This window comes from Plectropomus leopardus, chromosome 14 (assembly GCF_008729295.1).
Source record: "Plectropomus leopardus isolate mb chromosome 14, YSFRI_Pleo_2.0, whole genome shotgun sequence".
Classification (NCBI taxonomy): domain Eukaryota; kingdom Metazoa; phylum Chordata; class Actinopteri; order Perciformes; family Serranidae; genus Plectropomus; species Plectropomus leopardus.
The window spans coordinates 30,007,728-30,034,922 of NC_056476.1; the positions used below are offsets into that span (position 1 = coordinate 30,007,728).

The 27,195-nt window shown below is 38.7% G+C and overlaps 2 protein-coding genes across 2 annotated transcripts in view; both read left to right on the forward strand.

Annotated features, from left to right (window-relative positions):
• Window positions 1-1,764, forward strand: part of clmna (calmin a) — a 63,038-nt gene extending 61,274 nt beyond the window's left edge. Inside the window, exon 15 of the mRNA XM_042500842.1 lies at window positions 963-1,764. Within this exon, the coding sequence (XP_042356776.1) occupies window positions 963-1,086 (124 nt within the window). The 3' untranslated portion in view covers window positions 1,087-1,764. The remainder of the gene's footprint in view (window positions 1-962) is intronic.
• Window positions 1,765-7,995: 6,231 nt separating this feature from the next.
• Window positions 7,996-27,195, forward strand: part of dicer1 (dicer 1, ribonuclease type III) — a 48,533-nt gene continuing 29,333 nt past the window's right edge. Inside the window, exons 1-11 of the mRNA XM_042500226.1 lie at window positions 7,996-8,122; window positions 15,116-15,163; window positions 16,009-16,119; window positions 16,648-16,848; window positions 18,515-18,677; window positions 18,840-18,970; window positions 20,660-20,794; window positions 23,272-23,432; window positions 23,627-23,795; window positions 25,093-25,565; window positions 25,877-26,009. Coding sequence (XP_042356160.1) covers window positions 16,735-16,848; window positions 18,515-18,677; window positions 18,840-18,970; window positions 20,660-20,794; window positions 23,272-23,432; window positions 23,627-23,795; window positions 25,093-25,565; window positions 25,877-26,009 — 1,479 coding nt within the window. The 5' untranslated portion in view covers window positions 7,996-8,122; window positions 15,116-15,163; window positions 16,009-16,119; window positions 16,648-16,734. The remainder of the gene's footprint in view (window positions 8,123-15,115; window positions 15,164-16,008; window positions 16,120-16,647; window positions 16,849-18,514; window positions 18,678-18,839; window positions 18,971-20,659; window positions 20,795-23,271; window positions 23,433-23,626; window positions 23,796-25,092; window positions 25,566-25,876; window positions 26,010-27,195) is intronic.

A 27,195-nucleotide genomic window follows, 5' to 3' on the forward strand; every position in this document is an offset into this window, starting at 1 on the left:
CCATTAGCTTCTGTTTTAAACAGTAGCTTCTCTTCCTGGGGTCTCCATTATAGTCATTTATAATAATTCATTATATACATTACATAAATACACGTAACGCAAGGTAATGTAATGTAAGGTAAGGTAACGTAACATAATGTAAGGTAACGTAACGTAAGGTAATGTAACATAAAGTTACGTTCATACTCACAGTTTGACTAAAAACATTACAACACACAGCAATCAACCCAAATTCAAATACTGTCTAATATAAACAGCAGCTCTACAGAATAATTTATCTCTATAACAGTTGATAAAATGACCGTCAGCTGAGCTTTGGGTTGGTGTGCCAGGGCCTTTATGTGTGCTGGGAGATTTAAAACCAAATAGGAAGAACAGCGACAGATAATGTCCACAAACGACACAAAGATTTAGGAGCTCCTCACCCTCTGAGCAGAGGATGAGATCAGCCGCCATATAACAGGGACTGTAAATGACTGTTAATGCAATGTTTTGCCACTGTTAATGTTTATAAAGTGCTACCAACGCACAGCAGTACAAAACAGTTTATCCCTGCTTTTGTGCAGAACATCAGGAAATGATCTTGCATGGTCTTTAGCAGTCATTTTGGTGAATGTGAGATGTTTGTGTTGCACTTGTCTGCATCTTTAACCAGAAACAAGGAAGGAAATTTGGTGATGTGGAGGGACTGCTATGATTGGTGAAATTCATGGGAAACCATGATCATCAAATTCATGGAAAAGCTGTGGTGATTGGACGAAATTGCAAGGTTATGTAGAACTCACAGCGAGTGGTTGAATATACGTTAATTGCTGTGATCGTAACAACCTGGAGGGATTGTAAAAACAGGTTGCTACACTTGCAAACATTATATTTACTTTTTTTTTCCTTTCATGACCTTTTTCGGACCTCTCCCCTTTCTTTCTGTGTGTGTGTGTGTGTGTGTGTGTGTGTGTTCATAGGTGGAATGAGAACTCAGAGCTCTATCTGCTGTTGCTGCTGTGGCTGCTGCTCTACTGTTTCTGGCTGCTGCCACAGATGGACCTGAAGACACTGCCCAGCCTGCTGCTCAACATCAACCACTGAACACACACACACACAAGCACACACACACACACACACACACACACACATACACACACACGCACATAGTTACAGAATTTTATCAAATATGTAAACTTTATTGCACCATCACCAAAAAAAACATGCACACAAACACACACGTACAGCTCAACTGCCACTCCACCTCCTCCTCCTCCCTCTTCTCCTTCTCCTCCTCCTCCTCTCATCACACTGACTGTACTCCCAAACCAGTGAAGGCATTTAAAACATGTTGTGTTTCAAACTATTACAGCTTTTTAGGTTTCTGCTTTTTAGCTTTTGATGTGGCTTGAAGTAATCTGTATGACAATGTGTTAGGGCCTCCGCTGGGGAAAATCATGTCTGAGATTTTAAGGAAAAACACTGCAATGTTTTGAGTTAAACAACACTGAGAGAGTCAAATTGTTATTTTACAAATAGAAAAATGATAATATTACAGTAGCCTAAAAATATAAAGTGAAAAAGTGAATATTTTGAGAGGAAAAATGTGTTGGGACAATGAAGTATTCATTCTTAGAAAAATAATGAACAAGGGCAATGTATTACAACACAAAGATGTAATTTTACAAGTCATAATGTATCAAGAATAAAATAGTACAAGAATGAAGTAATCATATTTAATAAGTTAAATTATAAATTCAAAGAAAAAAAAGTCACGTTAAAGGGGGAAAAAATATTACAAATTACGTTTGGTTTTATGAAGAAAAAATTATTTTGCGAATAAGTCATTCTATTTCAAGAGACAGTGTCAAGTCAGTGCTATGAAGAGAAATTGGCATTTCTACAGAAAGTTCATAATTAACACATTGAATTCCTTATTCTAAAAGTGTGACCTTGAAGTCTTTTAAGTGCTCAAGGCATGATAAATAGAATTTTATTAATAGTTTTTCTAACATTTCATTATAAAATCTCAAAATAAATAGTGACTTTTTTTTTTTAAAATAATCTACCAAATGCCCATCGCATTATTATCACACAAATCAGGACAGCCAATAGAAGAAAAGAAAACATGGGCTATTCACTATTTTTTATGTCACAATACACATTTGCGCAAAAATGTCCCTAAATCAATGATGATGGATCATGGGTTTTTTTTTGGTATTTTTGTTTTGTTTTTTTTATAGTAAAATTGGTCTTAAAGTTCATTCCAATTGGCATAAAAAAGTCTTAAATTATTTGCCTTAAGCTGCAGGAGCCCTGTATAAGAAATAACTCATTACTCCTTGTTAAATCGAGACCTTTTCTAATAATTTGATTTTTTCTTATTAAAATAATACTTTAGCTCTTAATATTAAGACATTTTTTTCTTGTAAAGTTGTGACTTTTTTTTTTTTTTTTTTAACAATTATTGACCATTTAATCATAAAGGAATGGCTTTATTTGTGTGACACAACATTGTTTTTCAAAATATTGCAATTTTATTCTGAAAATCTACTACCTGTGGTCCTAACATTGTGTTGGAGTTTTGCTCCTGTTTAAAGACACGACAATATAGAAGCTAGTGGTTTATTGCTGTGCAAAGCCGACCGAGCTGAGTGACACTGTAGGACAATAAGACTGTACAGCATTCTGATTTGTAGATAGAGATATATATTATGGATTTATCTGAATAGCCATTTAACCCAGATGAAGATGATAAAGTAAAGGTACTTTAGGCTGATCATAAAACTGGAGATAGCTGATCTGAAGCAGGACAAGTGAATATGAGAATATATATGATACAGATGTGCTTTTTGAGCATATGTACCTGTACTATTTTATGAAGTAGAATTCTGATCTGTTGCACTTTGGGAAGGTACTACAAACTGCCAAAGATAGTGGTGGAAGTGCTCATACAGAAAGGACACAACTCACCAGTATGGAAATGTTTTTAACCCGCAGAGAGTCCAGTCTAACTCTTGTACTCACCCCAGCTCTATATTGTATAATAGTTGAGGCAGATTATGTATTTGTAATATTTTATGGCTCATAATGGATTTTTAAAAGGTTTTATGACAAAGATATGTTTTATGTGACTGCTTGAGCTTGTCCATGGAAAGAGAATGCTTTACAATGAAATATCTTTCTAAATGTTATTTTGGAACAATGTCTGTAATGAAGCACTATGACAAAGTCAGCATCCTTCGTTAGATCATTCTTCCTCACCAGCCGACCAAGTCTCTGTTTACTCTGGATATTAATACAGCTCCTCCGTCCCCTCACTGAAGGGCAGCAAAAAACCCATTCACTCCAGCTCAGTACAAAGTGGGTCAGCCCTATCTATGGCACACTGCATCAGAGTCATGTCTGTGTGTGTGTGTGTGTGTGTGTGTGTGTGTGTGTGTGTGTGTGTGTGTGTGTGGATGTGTTTTTGTACTTTTATCCTTGTGAGAACTAGAGCTGAGTCCTAATTTCATACTGTTTACTAACTGCATGCAGTGTAGTCTGTATGCTAATGGTCCTGGTACTCTGTTTTACCAGCACTATGAAAAAAAGTCCACCTACTTTTGTACCATCTGGAAATTATGCAATCTGTGCAGCGCCAGATGTCCATCAGTCTTTGAAATACCACTACCTTAAAATTGTGTGTGTAAGCACAGTACTTGATGAGATGTATTTAGGAGGAAGAACTGGTGTAATTAACTGACAGAGTTGATATTTTGAACATGAACATGATGCAACCGGATCAAGTATTTTCAAGTAAAAACACTTAAGTCCAAGTAAAGTCACGAGTTGTTCGTGAAAAAGACCAAGTTGCAAGTCTTTTTTTGTTTTATTTTTTGTTAAAAAAGTCTAAAGTCATCAAAAAGTCTGGCTAGAGTCCAAGTCATGTGACTCAGGTCCATGTGGAAACATACTTTTTTAGTCTGCATATTGACTGATCTGAAAAGTCTACACAGTTAGTATTCAGTATGGAAACACAGCTTAGTTTTACAGCCTGTCATTACTTACACAAGGGCTCATTCAGGTTTAGGTTGTTACCTGCAGTGTTTGATAGTGGTGAATGGTGAATTAGAATCTAAGCTAAATTAATGCTGAAATTAAAGCAGATTCATATATTGTTTGGATGGTGACCAAACCAAGCTGGAGATAATGAAATATGTTACACCCTGTTCACCCTCGAGATCAAAGCATAATTGTTTCATGATGATGACAATCATCTTGTGATCCCAGAGAAAGAATGAAGACAACCATTTATTTTATGACCTAATTTAGAGTTAAGATTAGCATTAACATTCATTAGGTAACTATTACATATAATGTATAATATTATTTAGATAAGAATTAGGTCTGGATTAGAGCAATATGTAACTTTATGTTTGGAATTGAACCTCCTTTCAAATTCAAATAACAATAAGAGTTAGGTTTAAGTGACTCAGTGTGCAAGAAAACATAAAGGTTTGGATCTATTTCACACTGACACCCTTAATATATTTTATTAACCCCTGCTCTTCAGACAGCCTGAGTCTGGTGCTGCTGGGTGACATCACCCGTTGGCCACAGTCCTAAAACACATGGAAGGCCCTCAGAGGTCCCTCAAAGGTTTGGATCTATTTCATACTGACACCCTTAATATATTTTATTAACCCCTGCTCTTCAGACAGCCTGAGTCTGGTGCTGCTGGGTGACGTCACCCTTCGGCCACAGTCCTAAAACACATGGAAGGCCCTGGGATAGGACTTAAGGAAAGACAGTTTAAGGTCGTTACAAGGATACAGTAGACTTTGTGTGTGTGTGTGTGTGTGTGTGTGTGTGTGTGTGTGTGTGTGTGTGTGTGTGCGTGTCCAGTAACCATGGCCACAGTACCATCCCAGCCACCCCCAACCACCAAGACACTGAAAGGCCTGACCTAGTAAAAGAATATTAGCTTTTGTATTGGAACCTCATTTGTTGTAATTGTTTCAGCAGCACCAGTCAAGTGCAATAAAACCCTTTGTCTCTTGTTGTTTGTGTTTTGTTTTGACTTCCAAGATGTAAAGTTAGAGTTAAAAATAAGATTGAAAAGTAATGAAATACATAAAATGCGAGCCTACATATTGACCATGTTGTAAAAGTTTGTTTTTTATTTAAAGTTTAATCAATATTTTACATAAGCTATGGCACAAATGACTGTAGCACCTTTTCCACTTCACAAAAAACAAACAAGCAAGCTAACAAACGCTTTTTAACCCTTTGAAATTGATGTCTTTCCATGGGAAGAAAGCAACGAGCAACACAAGGAGAAGTGATCCAAACAATTTGCAAGAAAAAAGTACAAAAAATTCAGAATTAACAATCATGCCACGTTTGGGATGATTTGGAGTGACTTTTTTGTGCTCTTTCAGATGCCTTTCACAACTGTTTAAACCTATAAACCTTTGAGTAAATTTGTGCGATTTCATTCAAAAACATGGAGGAAAAGTCAATGGGGAGTAAAAACAAAACAAAGAAATGTCCCAAAGGTGCTTAAAAAATTATAAGAATTCTGTAACATAATTTTCAATATATAATAAAAATCTCATAATATAGTTTTCCCTAGCTTTTTGAAAATAATTTTCTATATACACTCATTTCTTGCAATTTGTTGAACATTTCTTGTTGCTCGTTGACTTTTCCTCCATGTTTTTGAATGAAATCGCACAAATTTACTCAAAGGTTTATAGGTTTAAACAGTTGTGAAAGGCGTCTGAAAGAGCACAAAAAAGTCACTCCAAATCATCCCAAACGTGGCATGATTGTTAATTCTGTGGTGATGAACATATAGGGACAGTGCATTATGTTTTGGGTAATGTTATATGTTTCCTATCATGCAGTTCAGTGCTAACTAACTAAAATAATTAAGCACTGGCCAACTTCTAATCCCAGTAACAATAGCACTAAGATAGCATCGTCGGCATGTAAATGTCTTGCAATAGCTTGCAAGTTAAAGCAATAAGTTTGTGACTCCAAGAAATGTATATTATACATAATGGTTTGATTTTATGAAATAAATAATGGCTATGCAATGCACATTATGACTGACATTACTTGTGATGTTTCTCAGGACTTGGTACGCTGTTGCCCTCTATGTTTGCCTCTGGGGAATGCGCATGCTCAGTTGGAGGAATCGCAGATCGATTACTCTCCCTGAGACCTGACTGTGACCTCAGTTTCAGCACTTTTGGATTCATACCCATAAACTTGGATTCGTGCTCACAGTGAAGACTTCGTAGTAGTAGAAATGTGAGTTGTATTCATAAGACTTTGCACTCAGATTTTACACTCCTACTCATAAAAACAATCCAAACTCAAACCCAATTTCACAGATTCATGTACATTACAGCAGAATTTTGTGTAAAACAACTTTTTTGAGATAGAAATTGTTAAAATTACAAATAAGAATGATTAATTATGGCTACATCTTTTTGACAGCTATCTTACACCATTGAAAAAGAGTTTTCTCTGCTTCATGCCCCACTGAGCCATGGATTTATTATAAATCTTCACATTTTTGCATTTTGTGTTGGCCACCATACTTCCACATGCTTGGCACATGATAGAAGTTGCAGTTCTGTTCCTTAACCTCTAGCTGCCACTAAATCTTACACACTGGACCTTTAAATGGTCCTAGTAGTTTGCACAAGTATGTGTGTATTATTTTGTTCTTATATTTGTTTTAATAAAAAGATATGTAATTTATAGCTCAAAAAAAAAATTCCAGATTTGATCTGTGTATAGGCTATAAGCACTTCAATGCCATTAGTTAGGAAAATACAATATGATATCTGTCATAGTTTTATCTTAAATATGGCCTTAAATCAAGTTTATGGTCGTGTTTTAGTTCTGTCTCTTCTGCAGGCTGTGGAAAGGATGAAATACATTTTTCATTTGTAAGGAACTTGTTAGGCCCAGTAACTCAACAGAAATGCCTTTTTGTAGTAATGCCGCCACCTAGAGGACATCATGGAACACAGTCAACAACTTCAAGAGGGCCGAGCGTGTGCTGCTTCGCTGTAGGTATGTCCTGACCCTGTTAGGTTGGGGGGAAACCCTCTGTTCTCTTTTTATCTGTAAGTGTAAATGAAAGATATGTTCAAAGTTGTAACTTGTTGACAATCACAAAAGATCTTCCTCAATATCTGATTCAAATAAAATTCCTTAAAATGTAGAATTAAAAATTCTGGGGATGGAGGTGAGGAATAACTTTAACAACCCTACACACACACAAACACGCACACACACACACACACACATACACACACACACACACATACTGTCATACATATAAACACATTACTCAATTATTATTATTACTGCATCACTAATATCAAAGCATATAGATAAAGAAAAGTTTAGAAAAAACAAAGAAAATAACCCCTCCAGCAGAAAAAAGGCAAAAATATGAATGCATAAATGTTGTATATTTATACACACACACACACACACACACACACACACACATATATGCCTTTTTTTGGAAGGGTAATTTTTTTATAAAGTTTTATTTATTTATTTTCAGGTAATATGCTTTGATGTTTGTAATTCAGTAATAATAATAATAATCGAGTGACGTGTTTAATTTTTATTCTCTTTTTTTATCTGTTACTGATATATTTAATTTCAGTGTTTGTTATTTACCTAAAATCAGGTTGCTCATTAATCTTCTGTAACTGATGCTTTTGTGCAATGAAAAAAGAGATTTGCATTATCATTTAGAAGAGCTGCTAAATTGTGCTTTTGCTGCTTTCAAATAATATAAAATAACATTACAGCCTTCAGAAGTAAGTCAACGGTTTATTGTATAGCCCCTGATATGAGGCCAGCGACAGTCCAGACTCTCAACACATTACGAAGGGCAGGGATTCACGTTCACTTTAGTTCCACGGCGTGCCAGATTGCGTCGGGCGGTTACGCAGTTTACGTTGATGTTTACGCACAGCAGAGGCCCGGGTGAAAGGAAGTGGTCCCACCGTGAACAAGTAGCCACCAAATCGGGACAGCAAGAGTGAATGGCAGTGAGGATATCCTACGAATTGTTTCAAGGGGTTTTAGCCAAGACTATCAATTGAAAAACATACATCAGGTGAGATTATGTACTGAATTATATGATTCATCTTTGCGTAATAACGTTACTCTGCTGCATGTGTTGGCCTCGCTAGCCGTTAGCTACCTAGCTAGCAGGCAGGCTGGCTGACATGGTGATGGTGCATGGTGGCTGCAGTCACTGTACAGACGCTGTGTTGCGTTTACACGCTGCACATTTTGGATGAAGTCATGTTTCACGTTAGATCTGTAAGTCACACCATGCAAACACATCCAGACATAACTGCATGTCTTCGGCCATTAAAATAGTGCAGTTAATAAGTGGTTCTAGACAGGCGCGAGCCGTTTGATTTAACATTAGCTAGCCATGCTAGGTTCGGTTACCCTGTTGAACGCTGCCATAAGGTTTCCATTGCGGTTATGTGGGTCTTTGCCCAGTCGGCAACGCGTTTTACTCGGCTAATAGGCTGTCTGAGACATTCTTTGTTTTTTTTATCTGTGCATAGTCTTTTTATAATCTAGTATAATCTAACATAAACAAGCTAATGTGTCGTACGGTAACGTTAGCGCCCAGTTGTTTGTTAATGGAAGCTAGCGGTTCATATTTGACCACCAGTAATGAGGCCAAGGACCTCCTGAGGCTTTGTTGCTCTTAAATGTGCAGATAAAAACAAGCAGTCACCAAATATTTATTAAATTCGTTTAACATTATGGTCATGTGTATTGACTCAGCTAGTTATGTTTAACGCCAATTGCTCGACATAAATTCAGCTGTTTACTTGCTAACTAACTAATGTTACTCACATTGCTCTCTAATATTAACTTTAGCTTAATATCTAAGTGTTCAGCTAAATGTATTTTTTGACACAGATTTGTTCATGCCTACAGTTTAAGAGAGGAAGCTGTTTATGTGGTGGAAACACGAATGTGTGATACTGTGTGTTGAGTTCAGAGGACTGTAGAAATGGTCACACTGGCCCCTGTCAGTTGCGTTAATGACAGCCACTGGGTATGGGGCTATACAAGTGAATTATTCTGGCTAATGCTGTGGACATTGTGTCCTGCATGTATGTCTTGCTCGTTGTCAGAGACCCTGTCCTCTGTCTGGCAACTGCAGCCAGCCTGGTTCAAAGCTGTGGGACGATGGCAGGTGTGTTGTCATGTCAATATGAGCTCACAGGTTTACAAGTTTCAGTTACTCAAAAGTGACATGAGGATCAACCCCTTTCAGATCAACATTTTGTTATAAATGTTCTTGCAATTTGATATGTCAATGTCAGATTTTAAAACAGACTTAAGTCTTTTTATTTTTTTGCACTGGCATACTAATTGGGACCTAGCATAACATGTACACAGACTATGCATGATGTCAGGGTAAATATCTTAACACATGAAGACGTGAATGCATTTTACACATAGGCTAACTGATCAGTTCTGATGCAATTCTGTTTCATAGTCATTTTAGGAGCAAAATGTGGTGATTGTGCATTTTTTAAGGCCATGTTTAGACAACAACAGCCCTACTAAAAATGTAAAAGTCTTTCCTTTGCGTTTAAAAAAAAAATCCATGTTCATATGATAACATTGTGAGAATGATCCTTGTGTACATGGATCCGCAAAAACAAAAACGCTGTAGTATGAATGCCAGGCCAGTAGTTGGCGGTGTAACTTCGTAACGTAATGTAATGACACATCATAAAAGAGAGGGCCTGCGCATAAAGGCGTTCTTCTACAGAGAGTTGAGTATAAACAAACAATTAGACGAAGGCGAACGCACAAACAAGAACCAACAGGAGAGTCAACAACACAAACACAACTCTGTTGTTTGCCATTGTTGTTATTGTTGTCCCTATACTTGTGCATGGCTATTTGTCTGAATTGTATTGCGCATGCCCAAAGTGCAGTTGTGACTTCACCGTTCTCACAGGATCCGTGCATTGCCAGTTTGCAACAGCATGCAGGGTTTCCCACACATTTATTTATTTTAGGCAGCCCCAACACAATTAAAAGCTCTGCTGTCTTAAATAGATTTTTTGTTTTTGGAGCTGGACAGTTCATTATGAGCATTATTGAAATATATATACCATTTGTTTATGCATCACACCTCCTGGAGCATAGACCTAACCGTGGGCACAGATGAAGCAGCAGAACGTCAGACACTTATACTGTATTTGTGTGTCGTATGTCAGTAGAACAGCAGCAACATACCAATAATAAGAACAGTGATATAATTGGCATCCAACTCAGATCATTTTTTATGGTATGGGGAGGGTAGTTTTCAATTTTATTTTATTTTTTTGTTTCAAGATAAAATTCCAGCAAAATGCTTCGCCTACAAAAATATGTAGCATGTATGGAAAACAGAATGTAAGAGCCAAACCTCAGAAATGACATCCTGTCCACTTTCCATGTCTTCCTCTAGTTGTTTTATTGAAATAAAGATAGGCAGCAGGATTCTTTAACAGTAGCATTAATCACAGTACAGTAGTCTGGATGTGGCTAAGTAGGGCGAGTGGGTTAAAATGGTGGCTTTTCTCGAACATTAGCACTTGGAAGTGGGACACCGTTGTATCTCGATGTGATCCTGCACATCAAACTGTGATGACACCTGTCCATGCTGCCTGCTGTCTGTGCAGGGGGACACTGTCTCCACTGATTATATATCAGTTCTTGCTGTTGCATGATTGGTCCAGACAGAGTTGATGGTATCTTTTTTTCACTGGATTTATTTTTTCTGGAACACTTTTGGTGGCAGCAATTTAAAAAAAAATCAGGTGACCCAAAATTCTGGTGGCAGCATATTCATTTAAAACTCACCAGTTAGTTCAAGGCAACAATAAATTCAGTCAGGTTCCACAGAATTATATAAAGTGCTATTGGTAATATACTTAGGGGCTGTTTACATGGCAACAGTTCTTGCATGAAATGTTAAACTTTTGTTGCGATTAGGCCTTTTGTTTACACGACAACTGTGTTTTGGGTGCCTGAAAATGCAAACGTTTGAAGCTGGGTCAGGGTTAGTGTTAGTGTAATCTTTTAAAAATCTTTTGAAAACACAATCCCTTCAGTCGCCATGTAAACTGGCAATGTGCGGATCCTTTGGGAACAGTGACGTTGTGGCCACGCTTCAGACATGTGCGCGGCGTTCTTCTTTGGTGTGTCCTTACAAAGTTACACCGCTAACCACTGGACTGGCACGCATACTGCAGCAGTTTTTGCTGTTTTTGCTGATCGTTTTCACAATGTTATCACACAGTTTGTTTTTTAAACACAAAGGAAAGACTTTTCTGTTTTTAGTAGGGCTGTTCTCATCTTAATGTGGCCTGAGTAGTGCTAACACAAAATGCTTATATCCCAATTTGATATTGTAATGGTTCTTGGGTGCATTAAATGTACTGGCATATTTAGGTATTGGGATTTTACAAGTATAGTGTTATGATATCACAGTTTGTTGTGTTTTTTTTAATACTAGACCACAGAACAAAGTTGAAGTATACACTTGTAGAGACTGGAGTCCAGGAGGCATAGTTTCAAAAACAACGCACATCTCATGTCAGTCTGTCTGACTTTTATTTCAGTGGTATCATATATGCAATGACAATTGTTCACTTAACTAATATTTTTTATGAAATTACCTGACTTTTCTTGACAGTTTTATTCCTGTGAAGCACTCTGTGTGAAAGGGGCTCATATAAAATAAAGTCTGCTTTCTTACTAAAAACTGTACATGTACAATAGAAAAAATAAAAAGTAATTTTTGAAGTACATTTAAAGTGCCACATTTAGCTGTCCCTGCAGTGTTTTCCATATTTGATTTGCTCATAATTTGCCCACCTCCTTGCTCACCTCCGTGCTCAGCTCTCTCTATTTACAAATCAGACCAATTAGGTAGATTAAGCATCGTGCAGTCCCTCTGCTTACACTGCATCTAGGAGGCTATTTGCTGGTAGGAGAGTAGGCAAAAGGCATAATTTAGTTTAGCCAATGAGGACATGTTCCTGGACCAACTTCCCACATTGTGATTCTGTACCAACATTGCAGTCAACCAATCACAGCCCTCTGACATCATCAGTCTGCTACTGTGCTTTTGGCACATCGTTTTTATAAGTCACTGGTGTTGGTTCCCTGGTTCTGCTAAGGCTTTTCTCTCTATCTGTCTGTTTCTCTCTTTCTCCCTCTCTTTCTCTCTCTCTGTCGCTCGCTCTCTCTCTCACAGAAGACAAACACACATGAAGCAGGGCTTTTGCAGAGCTTTTGCAGAGCTTTTGCAGAGCTTTTGCAGACCGTGATTATGTAGTCACATTTTGCGATCATGGAGCAGTTCTGCAATTTGCAAATACTATTAATATATGGACTGAAGAGCTGTTAGTTTGTTTCCAGCTTACAAAGAATAAACCATCATGTCTAACAGCCTTGTGGTAACAGTCTGACTTAATGAGTGGTAGTGGTGGTTGTGTGAGCAGATGAGTGTGTGTTTGTTTTTGCAGAGTTCCGATTATGACTATTCAGTCACATTTTGTGACCAAAGAGCACCAGTGCGTCTTGCAAATATTAGTTATATATGAACTGTAGAGCTTTCAGTTTGTTTCCAGCTTGCTGTGAATGAATTGTAATGATTAAAGCTGCTGTGGTATCTGTTTAACTGTCTGCAAATGCTAACATCCATCTGTTGACCTGAAACTTCAAGCCCACAGCAAAAACATCGACACTTCTGGCAAAGACGAACCAGGTCTTTCAAAATAAAAGCACCATTGCTTTATTTAATTATAGCAATACCTTGTTTAACTTCCTTTAACCATGCTTTATTAAATGTTATTTGAACAGTTGTGTATGTAACTTTATTCTATTTCAGTAGCTACTTTATAGATTGCTGTTGTCTTTGTGTCTTGTGGGTAAAGCAAATTTAGCAGCCAATTCCATATTTTACCAGCATTTGGCGGGTGGCTGGTGCTAATTTCCAACCTTGGAGTTCACTGACTGAATTGTAGTTGCTGTTCAAGCAGCTGAAGGTCCATTTTTTCAGACTGTCTGCTATTTTCTGCTTTCTTGCTTTGGCCTTTAAAAAACAAATAAACAAACAAAAAAGTAGATATTAGTTTTATCACTTCTGTTATTTTTGACAACTGAAACACAACTGACTGACGTTTGTTTATCGGTGCTCTTTAGTGACTAATCATGATAATAGTACTGGTGATACAGGTATGTTTTCATTGTGACAGTAATGTAAAAGTTGTTGACAGTCGATGGCGGCATAATAAGTCTTACCTGTAGGTCTTAATCCTTTTTGAATTTCTCAAAATGGGACCAACACGCCCAGATAATGCGATTGGAAGTAAAAGTATTCCATCACCTCAGTCTGACTTTAACTGGACTCGGCGTTCTGTGCATGCTCCTAGTTGCTACGCCGGCCTCCCTCTGTGGTTAGGGATAGGGACTGTTTGTTACTTATGATGGGGTAAGGGGTGCTGCAAAAGGGTTAAAAAATGTAAGCACAGGTGAGGGACTTTTGTTTTTAATTTTGGCTCAGGTGAGGGGCATACAACTTGAAAAGGTAGTCTTATATTTATTTTAAATAAAAAAAAAGTCACATTCCAGCCCCCCTCTTCCTCTGATATATAAATCACAGTCGCACATCATGTGGGATGTGGGACCCGGTCTGTGTCTCATAACCTTCCACAACAGCCGATGGAGGCAGTGGTAGAGCACCAGCTCCGCTGTTCAGTGGAGTAAAATGACCACATTTCTCAGTGGAGACTGGGGTTTTTTGATGTAACAGCTCCAAATCCCTGTTTGTAAAGGCTGTCTTACAGCAAGGTAAAGCAGTGAAAATTAGGGCTACACCTAACGATTATTTTTTATTGATTAATCTAACAATTATTTTTTCTATTAATTGTTTAATCTATGGATTATTTTCTTTATTGATGTAACTATTATTTTTCTTATAGTAAAATTAGTGCAAATTGAATAACACTATAATGTTCTCTAACAGAAATAATTATAACTAGGTTTCTTTCTGCATCAAAATACTCGGGCGAGCAGTGTGCACGCTCTGACTTGATAACATGAGCGCCGAAACAAAAAACAACACACTCAACGCTGCTCACGCTCTCATTACTCGCGCTGTGTGAAACGGTGCGACACGACGTAAATCGACATATTCACGTAATCGATTAGGTCAACGCGTTGCCCCAGCCCTAATGAAAATATTTTAAATATAGTGTAGGATACACTTAAACTAATATTGTTTTTTTAAAAACATTTTTATGTGGCTTACAATAATCAATTATGGCAGAGTTTGCTCAGCGCCGTTTGATTATATGTATGTGACATGGTAGTTTTCTACCTCAAAGTTATTGTTAATTGACCGTTTTGATTGGGATTTGGTCTATGGCACAGACTATAAATAATATAGGTTTATAGCAACTAGCTGAAAGGGGGCATATCTCTACCTGCTGTGGTGAAGTTGGACATACTTCATCAATAAATGGATTCTCCCATGGTACTTGTATACTGGGACAAGGACAGTACTCCAATTAAAGGCCTTATCGAGCGCTAACCGTAGCTCGACTAAACTGCATGGAAACATACGGATTGTTCTGGTGTACTGATTCAGTTGTGCTTCTGGTTCCATGCATGTCTGTGTCAGAGAACTGACTTCACAGCTGTTTTTCTTGGTTCTTGGCTCAGACCAACAAATCACCAGTTTAGATTAGCTGCTTGACTGAAGCTCCTCAGATGAGCAGGATGTTTTTAATTAGCAGTAAATTTGAGCTGCTGCATTATTTTAAAGACTGTTGTGTTTTTCTGCACCGAGCTGACTGCTGGGATTGGTTCCAGCTGTGGGGCTTTGCACTACTCACAGTCGAGGCGTGTGCTGTGGGGGCGAATTTGGACTGTGTCAAAAAAGTGTTAAAAAGCTTGTCATTAGTCTGGTGATGGATCCTTGTTCCCTCTGCTCAGCGTTCCCTTCATCAGCATGTGGCACCCAGCAGCACCATACCTTTCTTATTCTGCTCTCTGCTTTGTTTTGCAGAGCTGGAGGACCCGCTCACAATCCCTGCCACTTCCTGTCTGTACAGAGGTGAGATGCTTAACCTGTGTGTGTGTCATACTATCACGGTATCAGCACTTGAGTAACTGAGGCAGTGTCTTTGGAAGCCAAGATTACTTTCATGCTTCCTCTACATTTTATATTCATTGTGGAAGAGATTCTGGAGTACTGCAAAACGTAGAATAAAAGACTAGCCCCAATTAAAGGCCTGTGGCAAAACTTTTTGACAAATAAAGACCTGTCTCAGTTAGAGACCCGGTCTGGTTACCATGTAGTTCATTTTTATAGAAGTTCTTTGGATGTTTTAAACCAGGTTGTTGGCTACCTGCCGGAGATAATATTAGTTAGCTGCTTAGATCACACACACAAATATGTATGTTTTAACTTTTGTCAATGCGGACATGCTACACACATCATTAGCTTAGTAAGATTCTCTACAATTCAGTCATTCGGTAAATTTTACTGAAACCACGAGCACCAAAGAAGACAGTATTATCGACAGTTAACAAGAAAGATGCAAAAAAGAGATTAGTGGATGTAGGAGACTATTCTTAAAAAAAGATAGGGAAAATGTCCAGTGAACTACATTCATAATTATATATTGAAAATTCTTACAGAATTATTACAAGTTTTAAGCTTTTTTCCCAGGTCATTTCTTGCTTTTTTGGTGTGTGTGTGTGTGTGTGTGTGGGTGTGGGGGTGGGCATGGGGGGGTGAGTGGTCTTCAAATATTGAGGTAATTTTTTGTGTTCTTTTCACAGATTTCTTGCTAACCTCTGGGTCATTACATATACTATTATAAAGACTTGCATACCCCTGTGCCATGTTTGAAATGTATGTTTATGTGCTGTATTCTCTGTTTTATGTTTCCTCAGGTCTGTTTCCAAGTGCATGTGGGGGAGCATCAGGAGTTGATTCAGAGATATTTTATCATGAAGCCCAGATTAAGTGTTGTCTGCATATTCAGAAAGTCTCACTTATTACCTGTAAGTATATTATTTAAGGCTTTTGTTTTTGTCAGCATTATTTCAGTGTGTTCTGTATTCACAGTACAAGAAAATATGGTCCAAAACTGATTAAAAAAAAATATATATATATATATTTTTTTTGTTTGCTTTATGTGACACAGATCTGGTTTTTGTAGAGTAGTGTGAACAGAAAAAAATCACATTTTTCCCAGTTAGAAAATAAAAGCAGTTTATGAGCTTGGGAAGTGGATGAAGAAAGTTCAAAGATCAAAGTAGCTAGCCCTTAAACCTGTTTAAGATAGTCAGCACCAGACTAGTTCACTGGTTAAAAAACATTGTTCCAGTCACTGTCTCTAGCTATCTGTGCCTGAAACTTCTTGTCAGGGGTTGATGTGATTCATGTGGCTGTGGTTTATCTTCTCCACCCCGGCTTTACTGATGTGGTTTTAAGCTTCTTTAATAAAGTTTGAGACAAAGTGTCCAGTGTTGTATCTGCAGTCTACATTACATTGACCCAGTGTACGTTGTCCCATGTCCCCCTGCCAGTAAACTTGTAAAAAGAAGAGGATGATGATATGAGATAAAGAGGACGACTGGAGGAGCCCAGCCCCCTCACCTCCACCTCTTTGAAGCATGGCAGGCCTACAGCTTGTCACCCCTGCCACTTCACCCATGGGGCCTTTCTTTGGTCTGCCGTGGCAGCAGGAGGCTATCCATGATAACATCTACACACCTAGGAAATATCAGGTAAAGTGGCTGCCATATCCGGTTTGAATCTTCAGGGTTTCTGTGAGGTCTTAAAAGTCTCAAAAGCCTTGAATGCAGAATTCCCAAATTTAAGGCCTTAAAAAGTCTTAAAATGGTCAACATCATTTTTAATTTCATTTTTTTTAAGCTTGTCCTCTCACATTAATGTTGGTCGTAAGGCTTCCTGCTGTGTTTTGGATGTTACAACAGACAGTCCGTGATGGTCAGTGTTTTCACTTTGATGCTCCGCACACATCTGACACCTGTCCGCCAGCCGTCACCCTGGCTCTCTCATCTGTAGGCTGAGGCGACGGCATTGGTGGCTGAGCACAGAGTTCCCGACAGTACAAGACAATAACCTTTTATCTTTAGATCCATAAAATGTACCTGTATTCATGTATATGTAGGACATTACTACAGACATCCCTGTTGTCCTCTGCAGTGTCCACTGTGACAGCAGATGCTGTTTTCAGTCATGTCAGTGATCACGGTGTTTTAATGTCCAGGGAACGCACCATGTTTCTGATAATACTTCACTTTGATAATGATTGTGCCATGGATCAATAATGTGTTCATTCATCTCGATGATGACTAGCTGGTGTTTTATTGTCCAGGGGATGCGCTGTGTGTTGTGAAAAGTTTATTAATGCTAGTCGCCATTTTCCTATCATAAATATCATGTATATCGTGCAAGAAGACTAAATCCAAATTTGTCGATAGTTTCAGTAAGTTAAAGGAAATCATTAAAGCTCTTCTCAGAAATGGATTTCACACTCAATCTCAATTTTCTTTTTAGGCCCACTTGATATGTGGATGCTCAACACCGGCTGTGACATTTGTATGTTTTAAACAAAGACGCTTTGTGAAGCCACTGAGAATAGTTGTGATTTTTACATCTTAAAAATACTCAGCTTTTTCATTCAGTTTTCCAGAGTTTTTACCTACTCACTGTGCTTCCGTTCAAGTAAGAATGAACAACCAAAAGCCATTTATGTGAGTTTGTTTAGAAGTTTTGGGACTCTTAATGCAACAAATTAATATCTTTTTCATTTAATGTTATTAGAGTGCAGACACATGCCTCACAAAGCTACATAAATCACATGTGCATGTGAGTATTGATAACATGTTTTATTAAATTCAGTCATTTGGTAAAGAATTATTTCTAGGGCTACTAATCTTAAGTTGGCATTAAATTTAGTTTAAGGTGGTATTAAAAGTCTTAAATTTAACCTTGACAACCCTGGGGGTACCCTGGTCTTACACTGACCCTCACTTTCCTCCTGAAGTGTCTCATCTGACTGGCTGGTTTATTAAGAATGTGTTACACTTTGAGAGACATTGACAGTATTAAACTTACCATACTGCATAACCGTCATAGTCTAAATATGTTTGCTTTCTGAAATGAAATGTCAAGTATTTTAAAAGGTAGAGTTTGGATGTCTGGTCCTTTTGACATCTGGAATTGTAATAATACACAGGCGGCCTGCCTTGGAGTTTGATAAGCAGGGAAAACCCTGCATGCTCAAGCTAAAGTGTCAGTATTACAGAGAAAAGCAACAAATTCAGGGCTATTCATTGCTGTTGTTTTGTTTTCATGGATCAGTTATGTATTTCACTTGACCCTTTCCTTCATCAGCTGACTGTGAACCTGTGCTCCCCTCCACAGGTAGAACTTCTTGAAGCAGCTCTTGAACATAATACTATTGTCTGCTTGAATACTGGCTCAGGGAAGACCTTTATTGCAGTACTTCTAACAAAAGAGCTCTCCCACCAAATCCGTGGAAGTTACCAAGAAAATGCGAAGAGGACTGTTTTTCTGGTGAACACAGGTACGTGTTGTTTCTGTGGGCTTTCGTGTGTCACTTTTGTGTCCTCTAAAATACATTGAAAACATGTTCATTCACCCCAGTCATTGTTCATTGAAACTGTGATTTTTATTTGTATTGACTTTGTCCAAATGTTTTACTGTTGGTCTGGTGTACGTTCTCTAGCTTTGTCTGTGGTTCAGCAAGCAGCTGCAGTCAGGACTCACTCTGACCTCCAAGTGGGAGAGTACACAGATTTGGAGGAGACCTCAGCATGGACTGACCAACAGTGGAGTCAAGAGATAATCGAGAATCAGGTGAGAGCATCATTCTCATCAACAATATTGGTTCTCAATAAGTTAACATTAACTTATTACTACAACCCCAGTTCCAAAAAAATTAAATAAAAAAGAAAGCAATGATTGGCAAATCCTTTTAGACATGCATTGAATTTAATACAGTAGACTACAAGTACAGTTCAGAGAAATTTGATGCCTGAAACACATTTCAGAAAAGTTGAGACAGCAGCATGTTAACCCCTGTTTGATATCACCTTTTCTTTTAACAACACTCAGGAAGTAAAATTCTTTCCCATTTTTTTTTTATGTATGACTTCAGTTGCCCAACAGTCCTGGGTCTTTGTCGTTGTAATTTGCCCTTTATGATGTTACACACATTTTTAATGGCAGGCAGGTCACTCTAGGATGCCCCTTTTTACACCTAGTCATGAAACTATTACCTGTTACCAATGAATGTGCTTACTTGTGGAATGTTCCAAACTGGTGTTTTTTGAGCATTCCATGGTTTTTCCAGTCATATCTTGTCCCTGCCCCAACTACTTTGGAATATGTTGCAGGTACCAAATTCAGAATGTATGTATTTGTACAAAACTAACAAAAGTTATCAGATTGAACATCAAATATGGTAATGGTAAATGGACCTGCACATGTATAATGCTTTTCTTGTTATATATGACCACTCAAAGTGCTTTCACATCATGAGTCACATTTACTCATTCACACACACATACACACACTGGTGGCCAAGGCTACTGTACAAGGTGTCACCTGCTGCTCAGTTTTACCCATTCATACACATTCACAAACTGGAACAGCCATCAGGATCGAACCACCAATCTTGCGTTAACAAGACTACCCGCTCTACCTCTGAGCCACAGCCATCCTATTATCTTGTCTCCATACAGTATTTAATTGAATCAAAGAGGATTTTCAGATCATTGCATTCTGTTTTTATTTATGTTTCACCCGGCATCCCAGCTTTTTGGGAATCGGGTTGTAGTTTTATGCTTAAATGTTGTGACTGTCTCTAAGAGTTAGGTAGGTCAGGTTTAATAGTAGCCCCAGGTGGTTATTTAATACAAGCAGCATAGTTATAAGGAGCAATAAGATACTAATGGCCTCCACCCAGTTACAGCACAGTAGAGAGCACCATACTCAAGCAGCCTCCACTGAGTGTTTCATCCAAGTGGCCTGCTAAACTCTTAACATACCTCCCAGTCTTATTTGTCATGGTAGAAATCTTCTGTTTAATGTCACAAGATTAATGACTAAGAGTGTTTTTGGTTCTGGTTTGTTGTGTGGCTGAGCCACAAGCCTTCAGGACAGGAGCAAAGGGAAGTGTTAAGTTGACAGTCAAGAACTGCACAATGCAGTGTGTTTGGGTTAGACCGCAAACACATTTTCCGCTACCCATGTGCTTATCTACATTACAATTATGTTGTATGTAAATTGGAGACAACACTAGATTTATAAAGCATTGCATTATTATCCTGTGTCGTCCTTTAGATATTGACTCATCAAATGAATTCCGACGTGCGCCAGCTGACAATGTATCACTGCGGACTCATGAGTCACATGGTTGACTCAAACTTAGCAGTTATTTGCACCTTCATCATCAATGCCATCTCATTGACTGTCTCGTGCTGTGGTCACTGTTGACAGTGATATCCTCCTCCCTCCTGTCATTCTCTGCTCTCTTCTCGACAGGTGCTGGTCATGACTTGCCACATATTCCTGCACGTCCTGAGGAATAAAATCTTACCGTTGTCTAAAATCAACTTGGTGGTTTTTGATGATTGTCACCTGGCCATCACAGACCACCCTTACTGTGAGATAATGAAGGTGAGATCTTGGTTGCAATTTTTTGTGTAGTGAATTTACGTTTCTTAGTTTGACTGACAGTTCTCTAAGAGAATAGTGTATGACTTTTTTCTCTCTCTCTCTCTCTCAATTTTTTTTTTGAATTCAGTCTGCTTTATTGGCATGAATGTTTGTAAAACAATATTACCAAAGCCTCAGATACAATTAAATGATGATATAAATTAATACAAAAAAATCAATAATGATATTCAAATCAACAGCAGTCCATTGGATAAAAAAATAGATGCATAAATAAAAAGAGCTAGAACATTTTGTTTCGTGTGTGCGTGTGTGTGCGCGCGTGTGTGTGTGTGTGTGTGTGTGTCGTATGTCTACTGTATATAGATGAAACGCACAAAAAAAACAAAAAGTGAGACATGCAGGAGAAATGACGTCTAAACGTCATGTCAGGTTGTTGTTCAGGTTGTCCTGTAGGCTGTGACATGTACCCACATACCTCGCTGCTTCTATGACACAGACACTGTTCTCCATCAGTAGATACTGTATTTTTGTCTGCTCAGTGAGAGCATCAAAATCTTGGCATTTACATTTCATTTGTGTGAAGAACTTTGTTCTAATATCATCATATGTGCTACAGTGTAGCAGGAAATGTGTCTCTGTCTCCACCTCTCTCTGTGGACAGAGCTGACACAGCCTGTCTTCACGAGGCAGCCATGTCTGTCTGTGTCTGTGACTCTCTATAGCCAAGCTGGGACCACTGAGTCTGTACACAGTCAATGTCTTTCTCAGTTTCTGATCAGGCACGCTGCTCAGACAGCCGGCCACCGTGTATTGTCTGTTTAGAGCCAAACAGCAATAAAGTTTGTTTTGAGTATTTGTGATGGATGTCCAGTAGTTAATGTAATCTTTTTCTTCAGCAATAATTTTGTTGGGCCAGATCATCAACTCTTAACATACCTCCCAGTCTTATTTGTCATGGTAGAAATCTTCTGTTTAATGTCACAAGATTAATGACTAAGAGTGTTTTTGGTTCTGTTGTTGTGTGGCTGAGCCACAAGCCTTCAGGACAGGAGCAAAGGGAAGCGTTAAGTTGACAGTCGAGCACTGCACAATGCAGTGACTCTTCTCTATGTTTTCCTCTTGGCAGTGAAGAGTTTTGTAGTGATAGGAGTTGGGGTTGCTTGCTTTTATGTGTTCGTAGAATTTGATGGCTCTTTTGTGAATCTTAATTAAAAGGGGAAATTGTCCTAATTCAGCCCTGCAGCCATTTTTGGGCGTGTTCCAGTGGACTTTGAGGATGCTCAGTGTGTAGGGTTTAGATTTGGTGTTTGTCCCATTTTTCAAAGTCTTGATTTACAAGAGGACCCCATACCTCACTATCATACAGTATTATTGGTTGGATTATGGATTGTAATATTTTGAGCCAAATTCTGATGGGTATATTCATGTTTGAGGACTTTTTTATAGCATAGAAGGCCCTTCTCCCCTTGTCTCTGAGATCATTCAGGGCCAGATTGAAATGTCCTGTAGAGGTAATGTCTAAATATGTGTAGTTGTGTGTGTGTTCGATGTCAGTTGAGCTAGGCAAAAACCTGTTTTGGTTTCCCTGACATCTGGGTCGTTTCTGGAAGACCATAACCCTAGTCTTCTCCAGATGAACTATCAGGGCTCAGGTCTGACAGAAGTTTACAGATGATCCAGTTGCTGTGTAAGGCCTCTTTAGATGGAGCCAGCAATATGAGATCATCTGCAAAGAGCAGGCATTTAATCTGTGAGTCAGAAAGGGTGAGGCCGGGGATATCTGATTGTTCTGGTGATTTTGCCAGATCATCAATATAATTATTAAACAGGGTCAGGCTGAGACTGCAGCCCTGTTTCACCCTTCTACTTTGGGGAAAGAAATCTATTTCCATATTACTGATTTGCACAGCACATTTATTATTTGTATACATTGTTTTGATTATATCATAGATTTCCCCCCTACACCTTTTTCATTTAATTCCAGGAAGAGACCATTATGCCAAACTGAATCAAATGCTTTTTTGAAATCAACAAAACAACAGAAGATTTTCTTCTTGTTTTGGTGGACATGTTTACTAACAAGGGTGTGAAGGGTATAGATATGGTCTGTAGTTCTTTGTTGTGGTGTAAATCCAATCAGAGTCTTGCTCAGGACATTATGATCTCTGAAGAAGTCTTGCAGTTGGCTGTTGAAGATGCAGCAGAATAACTTCCCCAGGTTGCTGCTCACACATATGCCTCGGTAATTGTTTGGGTCAAACTTGTTTCCATTTTTAAAGATCGCTGTTATAATTCCTTTGCTCTAGATGTCAGGGAAATGTCCAATAGGATAGGATAGGAGATTACTGTGGGCCGAATCCAGTGTTATAGTACTATACAGATTTTCAAAGTCTCCACTCTCTCTCTCTCTGTCTCTCTGTCTCTGTCTCTGTCTCTGTCTCTGTCTCTGTCTCTCTGCTCTCTCTCTCTCTGTGCAGCTGTTTGAGGGCTGCTCCTGCAGTCCTCGTATTCTGGGCCTCACAGCCTCTATCCTGAATGGGAAGTGTGACCCGTCAGAACTGGAGCAGAAGATCCAGAATCTGGAGAGAATCCTGAAGAGCAACGCTGAAACTGCCACCGACCTTGTGGTCCTGGACAGGTACTACGGGCAAATATATGTATGATCTATACCAGGACTCAACATCTGCATCTGTGGCTGAATGTGTCCAGTTTTGATTGTTACAGCTTAACATAGCAACAAGTGATTTCACTGAATCCAGACTGTTCAAACAGAGAAGGAAAATCAGCTTTGTAAACCACCTGATTAATGTATATCTATCTCTTATATTTCAGATACGCCTCTCAGCCCAGAGAGGTGGTGCTGGACTGCGGCCCCTACGTGGATAAGAGCGGCCTCTCTTCCTGTCTGCAGGTGGAGCTGGATGAAGCGCTCCACTTCCTGAATGACTGCAACATATCTGTTGCCAGAGAGGACCGCGATCCCACGTTCATCTCCAAACAGGTCTGAGATGCAAGCAGTCAATGTGTTTTAATTTTTGGTTTTCTTTCATTATAATTATTATAATATTTCAAAATCAGATGTGTATCCATATGTGTGTGTATAATGACGTACAAACACAAATTTCCTTCCTGTGGGTGTTCTTTTTTTTATTAGTGAGTGCAAAAGGGCAGTACTAAAAAAAACAATAACAAAAACAGGGTATTGATAGGCAACACATACATGGGGGTAGGTTGAGACAGAAATTTAGACAAGGCCAGACAAGACAAGAAAAAACAGGAAGAACAAACAAAAACAACAGCAAACATACTAAGACGTGATCATTAATCATTGTCATTAATATGCAAACCGGATATTTTGCTTTGGGTGGTTATGAAGGTCATTCATGTATATGTGTTAAGGTGTTTGCGTGTATGCAGCTGGAAAAGAAAGAAGGCATTATGGGTGTAAATTTTACAGCACACCAATTGAACAGGTGTTCCTCTTTGGAGTTCAGACTCAGCTGTCTGTGTGAAAGCACCAGTCTGCACACAGAATCAGGATCTGAATGCTCTCTTTATGCATGCATCATCAACAGCATGATGATACAACAACACAGAGTGATCACAGTTTTGGGAATGACTGTATTTTGTGACGGTGATGTTTTCAATAATTTTGGAAACAGAGATAATAAGGAAGATTGCCAAATGGTGTTTAGTAAAGCAGTACAGGAAGATAACTATTGATCCAGTAGAATGTCTGGGAGGACGGCTGTTGTGGTGCAAGAGTAAAATGGTTAGAAAGGAATTAAATGACCCTACTGTTTCTACCACACGAGCGTGTTGCTCTGGCCCATTCTCACTGTGCATGCCCGCTCTCCTCCTCTCTACACAGCACTGAACGACTGATATGTGGAGGGGATTTAAGCATAAACTGGCAACAAGTCATTGAGTAGATTGTGAAAATGGGTGTTTTGCTGGGTGTATGCATGTGGTGAAACATGATATAATTGTCAGAGTTTGCTCAAAAGCTTTTGTTTGCAGACTTCTTCACTTTATCTTACTTTTTTTGACGTTTTTGAAGTTTTAGCAGCCACAATGCTTGTGTTTGACCTGTCAGTGATGCTATGATGGTTCCTGGGCTATCAGAAACTACTGCCCCTGGAGCATAGACTGTTTAGAGGAAATTTGGGACAGGGGCTAAATTAAGACCTGTTTTCCTTTCGTTAATGTGTAGTTGATGTTGCTGGAAAGCGACCTGTGACTGTAAGTGAGGAGAGATCAAATGAAACTGCTGCTGACAGTGTGTGTGTCCTCTGCAGGTCCTGAGTGACTGCCTGGCTGTGCTGCAAGTGCTGGGGCCCTGGTGTGCAGATAAAGCAGCAGGTATCATGGTGCGGGAGCTCCAGAAGTACATCAAACATGAGCAGGAGGAGCTCAGCCGCAAGTTTCTGCTCTTCACCGACACCATCCTGCGCAAAGTGCATGCCCTGTGTGAGGAGCACTTCTCTCCCGCCTCGCTGGACCTCAAGTTCGTCACCCCCAAGGTCTTACGGCTACTCGAGATCCTGCACGAATATAAGCCCTTCGAGCGGCAGCAGTTTGAAAGTGTGGAGTGGTACAACAACCGCAACCAAGACAACTACGTGTCCTGGAGTGACTCTGAGGACGAAGATGAGGACGAGGAGGTTGAGGCCAAAGAGAGGCCTGAAGCCAACTTCCCCTCACCGTTTACCAACATCCTGTGTGGGATCATCTTTGTGGAGAGGCGCTACACAGCTGTCGTCCTCAATCGGTAGGCCTGTTGTCTGTTTGCACTGTGCTCTGAGGGCTCTACTGACTCTACGCAGAAACATTAGCTGTACTTTACATCAGTTTTTGTTTTACTTAATTGTTGGTGACCATGAATGTGAAGAAACCATTGTCCCTTTTTGCCTAAAACGTAAATAACAGAACTCAAAGGTTCCTTGTGAAGCTTTATACAATTATTTGCTTATTGTTAAGAGAATGATGAAGGTCTTTCTGGCTTTGTGCTACTGCAGCTAAAGAACCTCTCAAATGTTACTGATGTGTTATTACATCACACTTTGTGTGTTTCTTCCTCAGTCTGATCAAAGAGGCAGGGAAGCAGGACCCAGAGCTCGCTTACATCAGCAGCAACTTCATCACGGGCCACAGCATCGGCAAGAACCAGCCGCGCAACAAGCAGATGGAGGTGGAGTTCAGGAAACAAGAGGAGGTATACGCACACATCGTGTTGGACAGTGAACCGACGGAGACACAGGTTTAGTTTAGTTTAGTTCAGTTCAGTTGTATCGCATAATAGAAAGCACAATGGGATAAAACATATAAAAAGTAAATGTGAGGGTGTGGTAGAAACCTGCGCTGACTTTTATAAAAAACACACTCAGAAAATATATGAATACTAAAATACAAGCAATCAAAACATCAATACATTCAGATGCTAAAAATTGGCACAGTATAAGTATAGGGTTAAAAAATAAAAGTGCGAATAATCATTTTGAATGTGTGAACATCAGTTCATAGAGGGATCATTCTTGATCCAAATAAGATGTTTTTGACAGCAGAGCTTTTCGAAGTCTCTTTCTGTACATAGACAACGTAACAGAAGAATCCAGTAAATGAACATTTTCATTCCATAAGACGACTCCACAATATTTGACAAAAAACTGACCACACGAATGGTTATACAAAGGAATATGAAGATTCTGAGCCTGTCTAGTTCTATAAATATGGAATTGATAATTTTACAAAATAGTATCTAAAAGTATAGGGTAAATCTGTAGCCTTATATCTCACTTTAAAGACAAATGCAGAGATTTGAAGTATATTAATGTCAAAAATATTCAACAACTGCAATTTATAAAAGAGAGGTACACTTTATACAACAACTTTAGAGAAGGTCGCTAATCTAACAAACTGTTTCTGAAGCAGCAGAAGTTTTATAAAGATGAGTGAGAAGACAAGACAAACCTGTTCTCTTCATGAAAGCTTGTCATCAGGTCTCTCTTTCATATTGTCATTCACATTAATGTCCATGTTTCAAACTCATGCTCGCTACAGCTAATGTCGAGTTTGGATAATATACAGCTTCTGGCTACCACAGAACTTTCCCATGGTACTCAGTCATTGTCAGACACTACACCGTTTTTTTTTTTGTTTGTTTGTTTTCTTTTCTGATACTGGTGCTAAAACAAGACTTTTAAAACACTTCTGGTGCTTAAACGGTGCCTGGATCGATACTGAAAAAACAAAGGACAAAGTCGATACAGAACAGTTTTTTTATTGCAAAGTTAAATTTGAACTTGAATGATATATTAACTCGTAAAAGTTTAAAGTGTTCTTAAATATATAATTATGAATAGCTACAAAATACAGTACATTCACATCATTAATAAAACTTA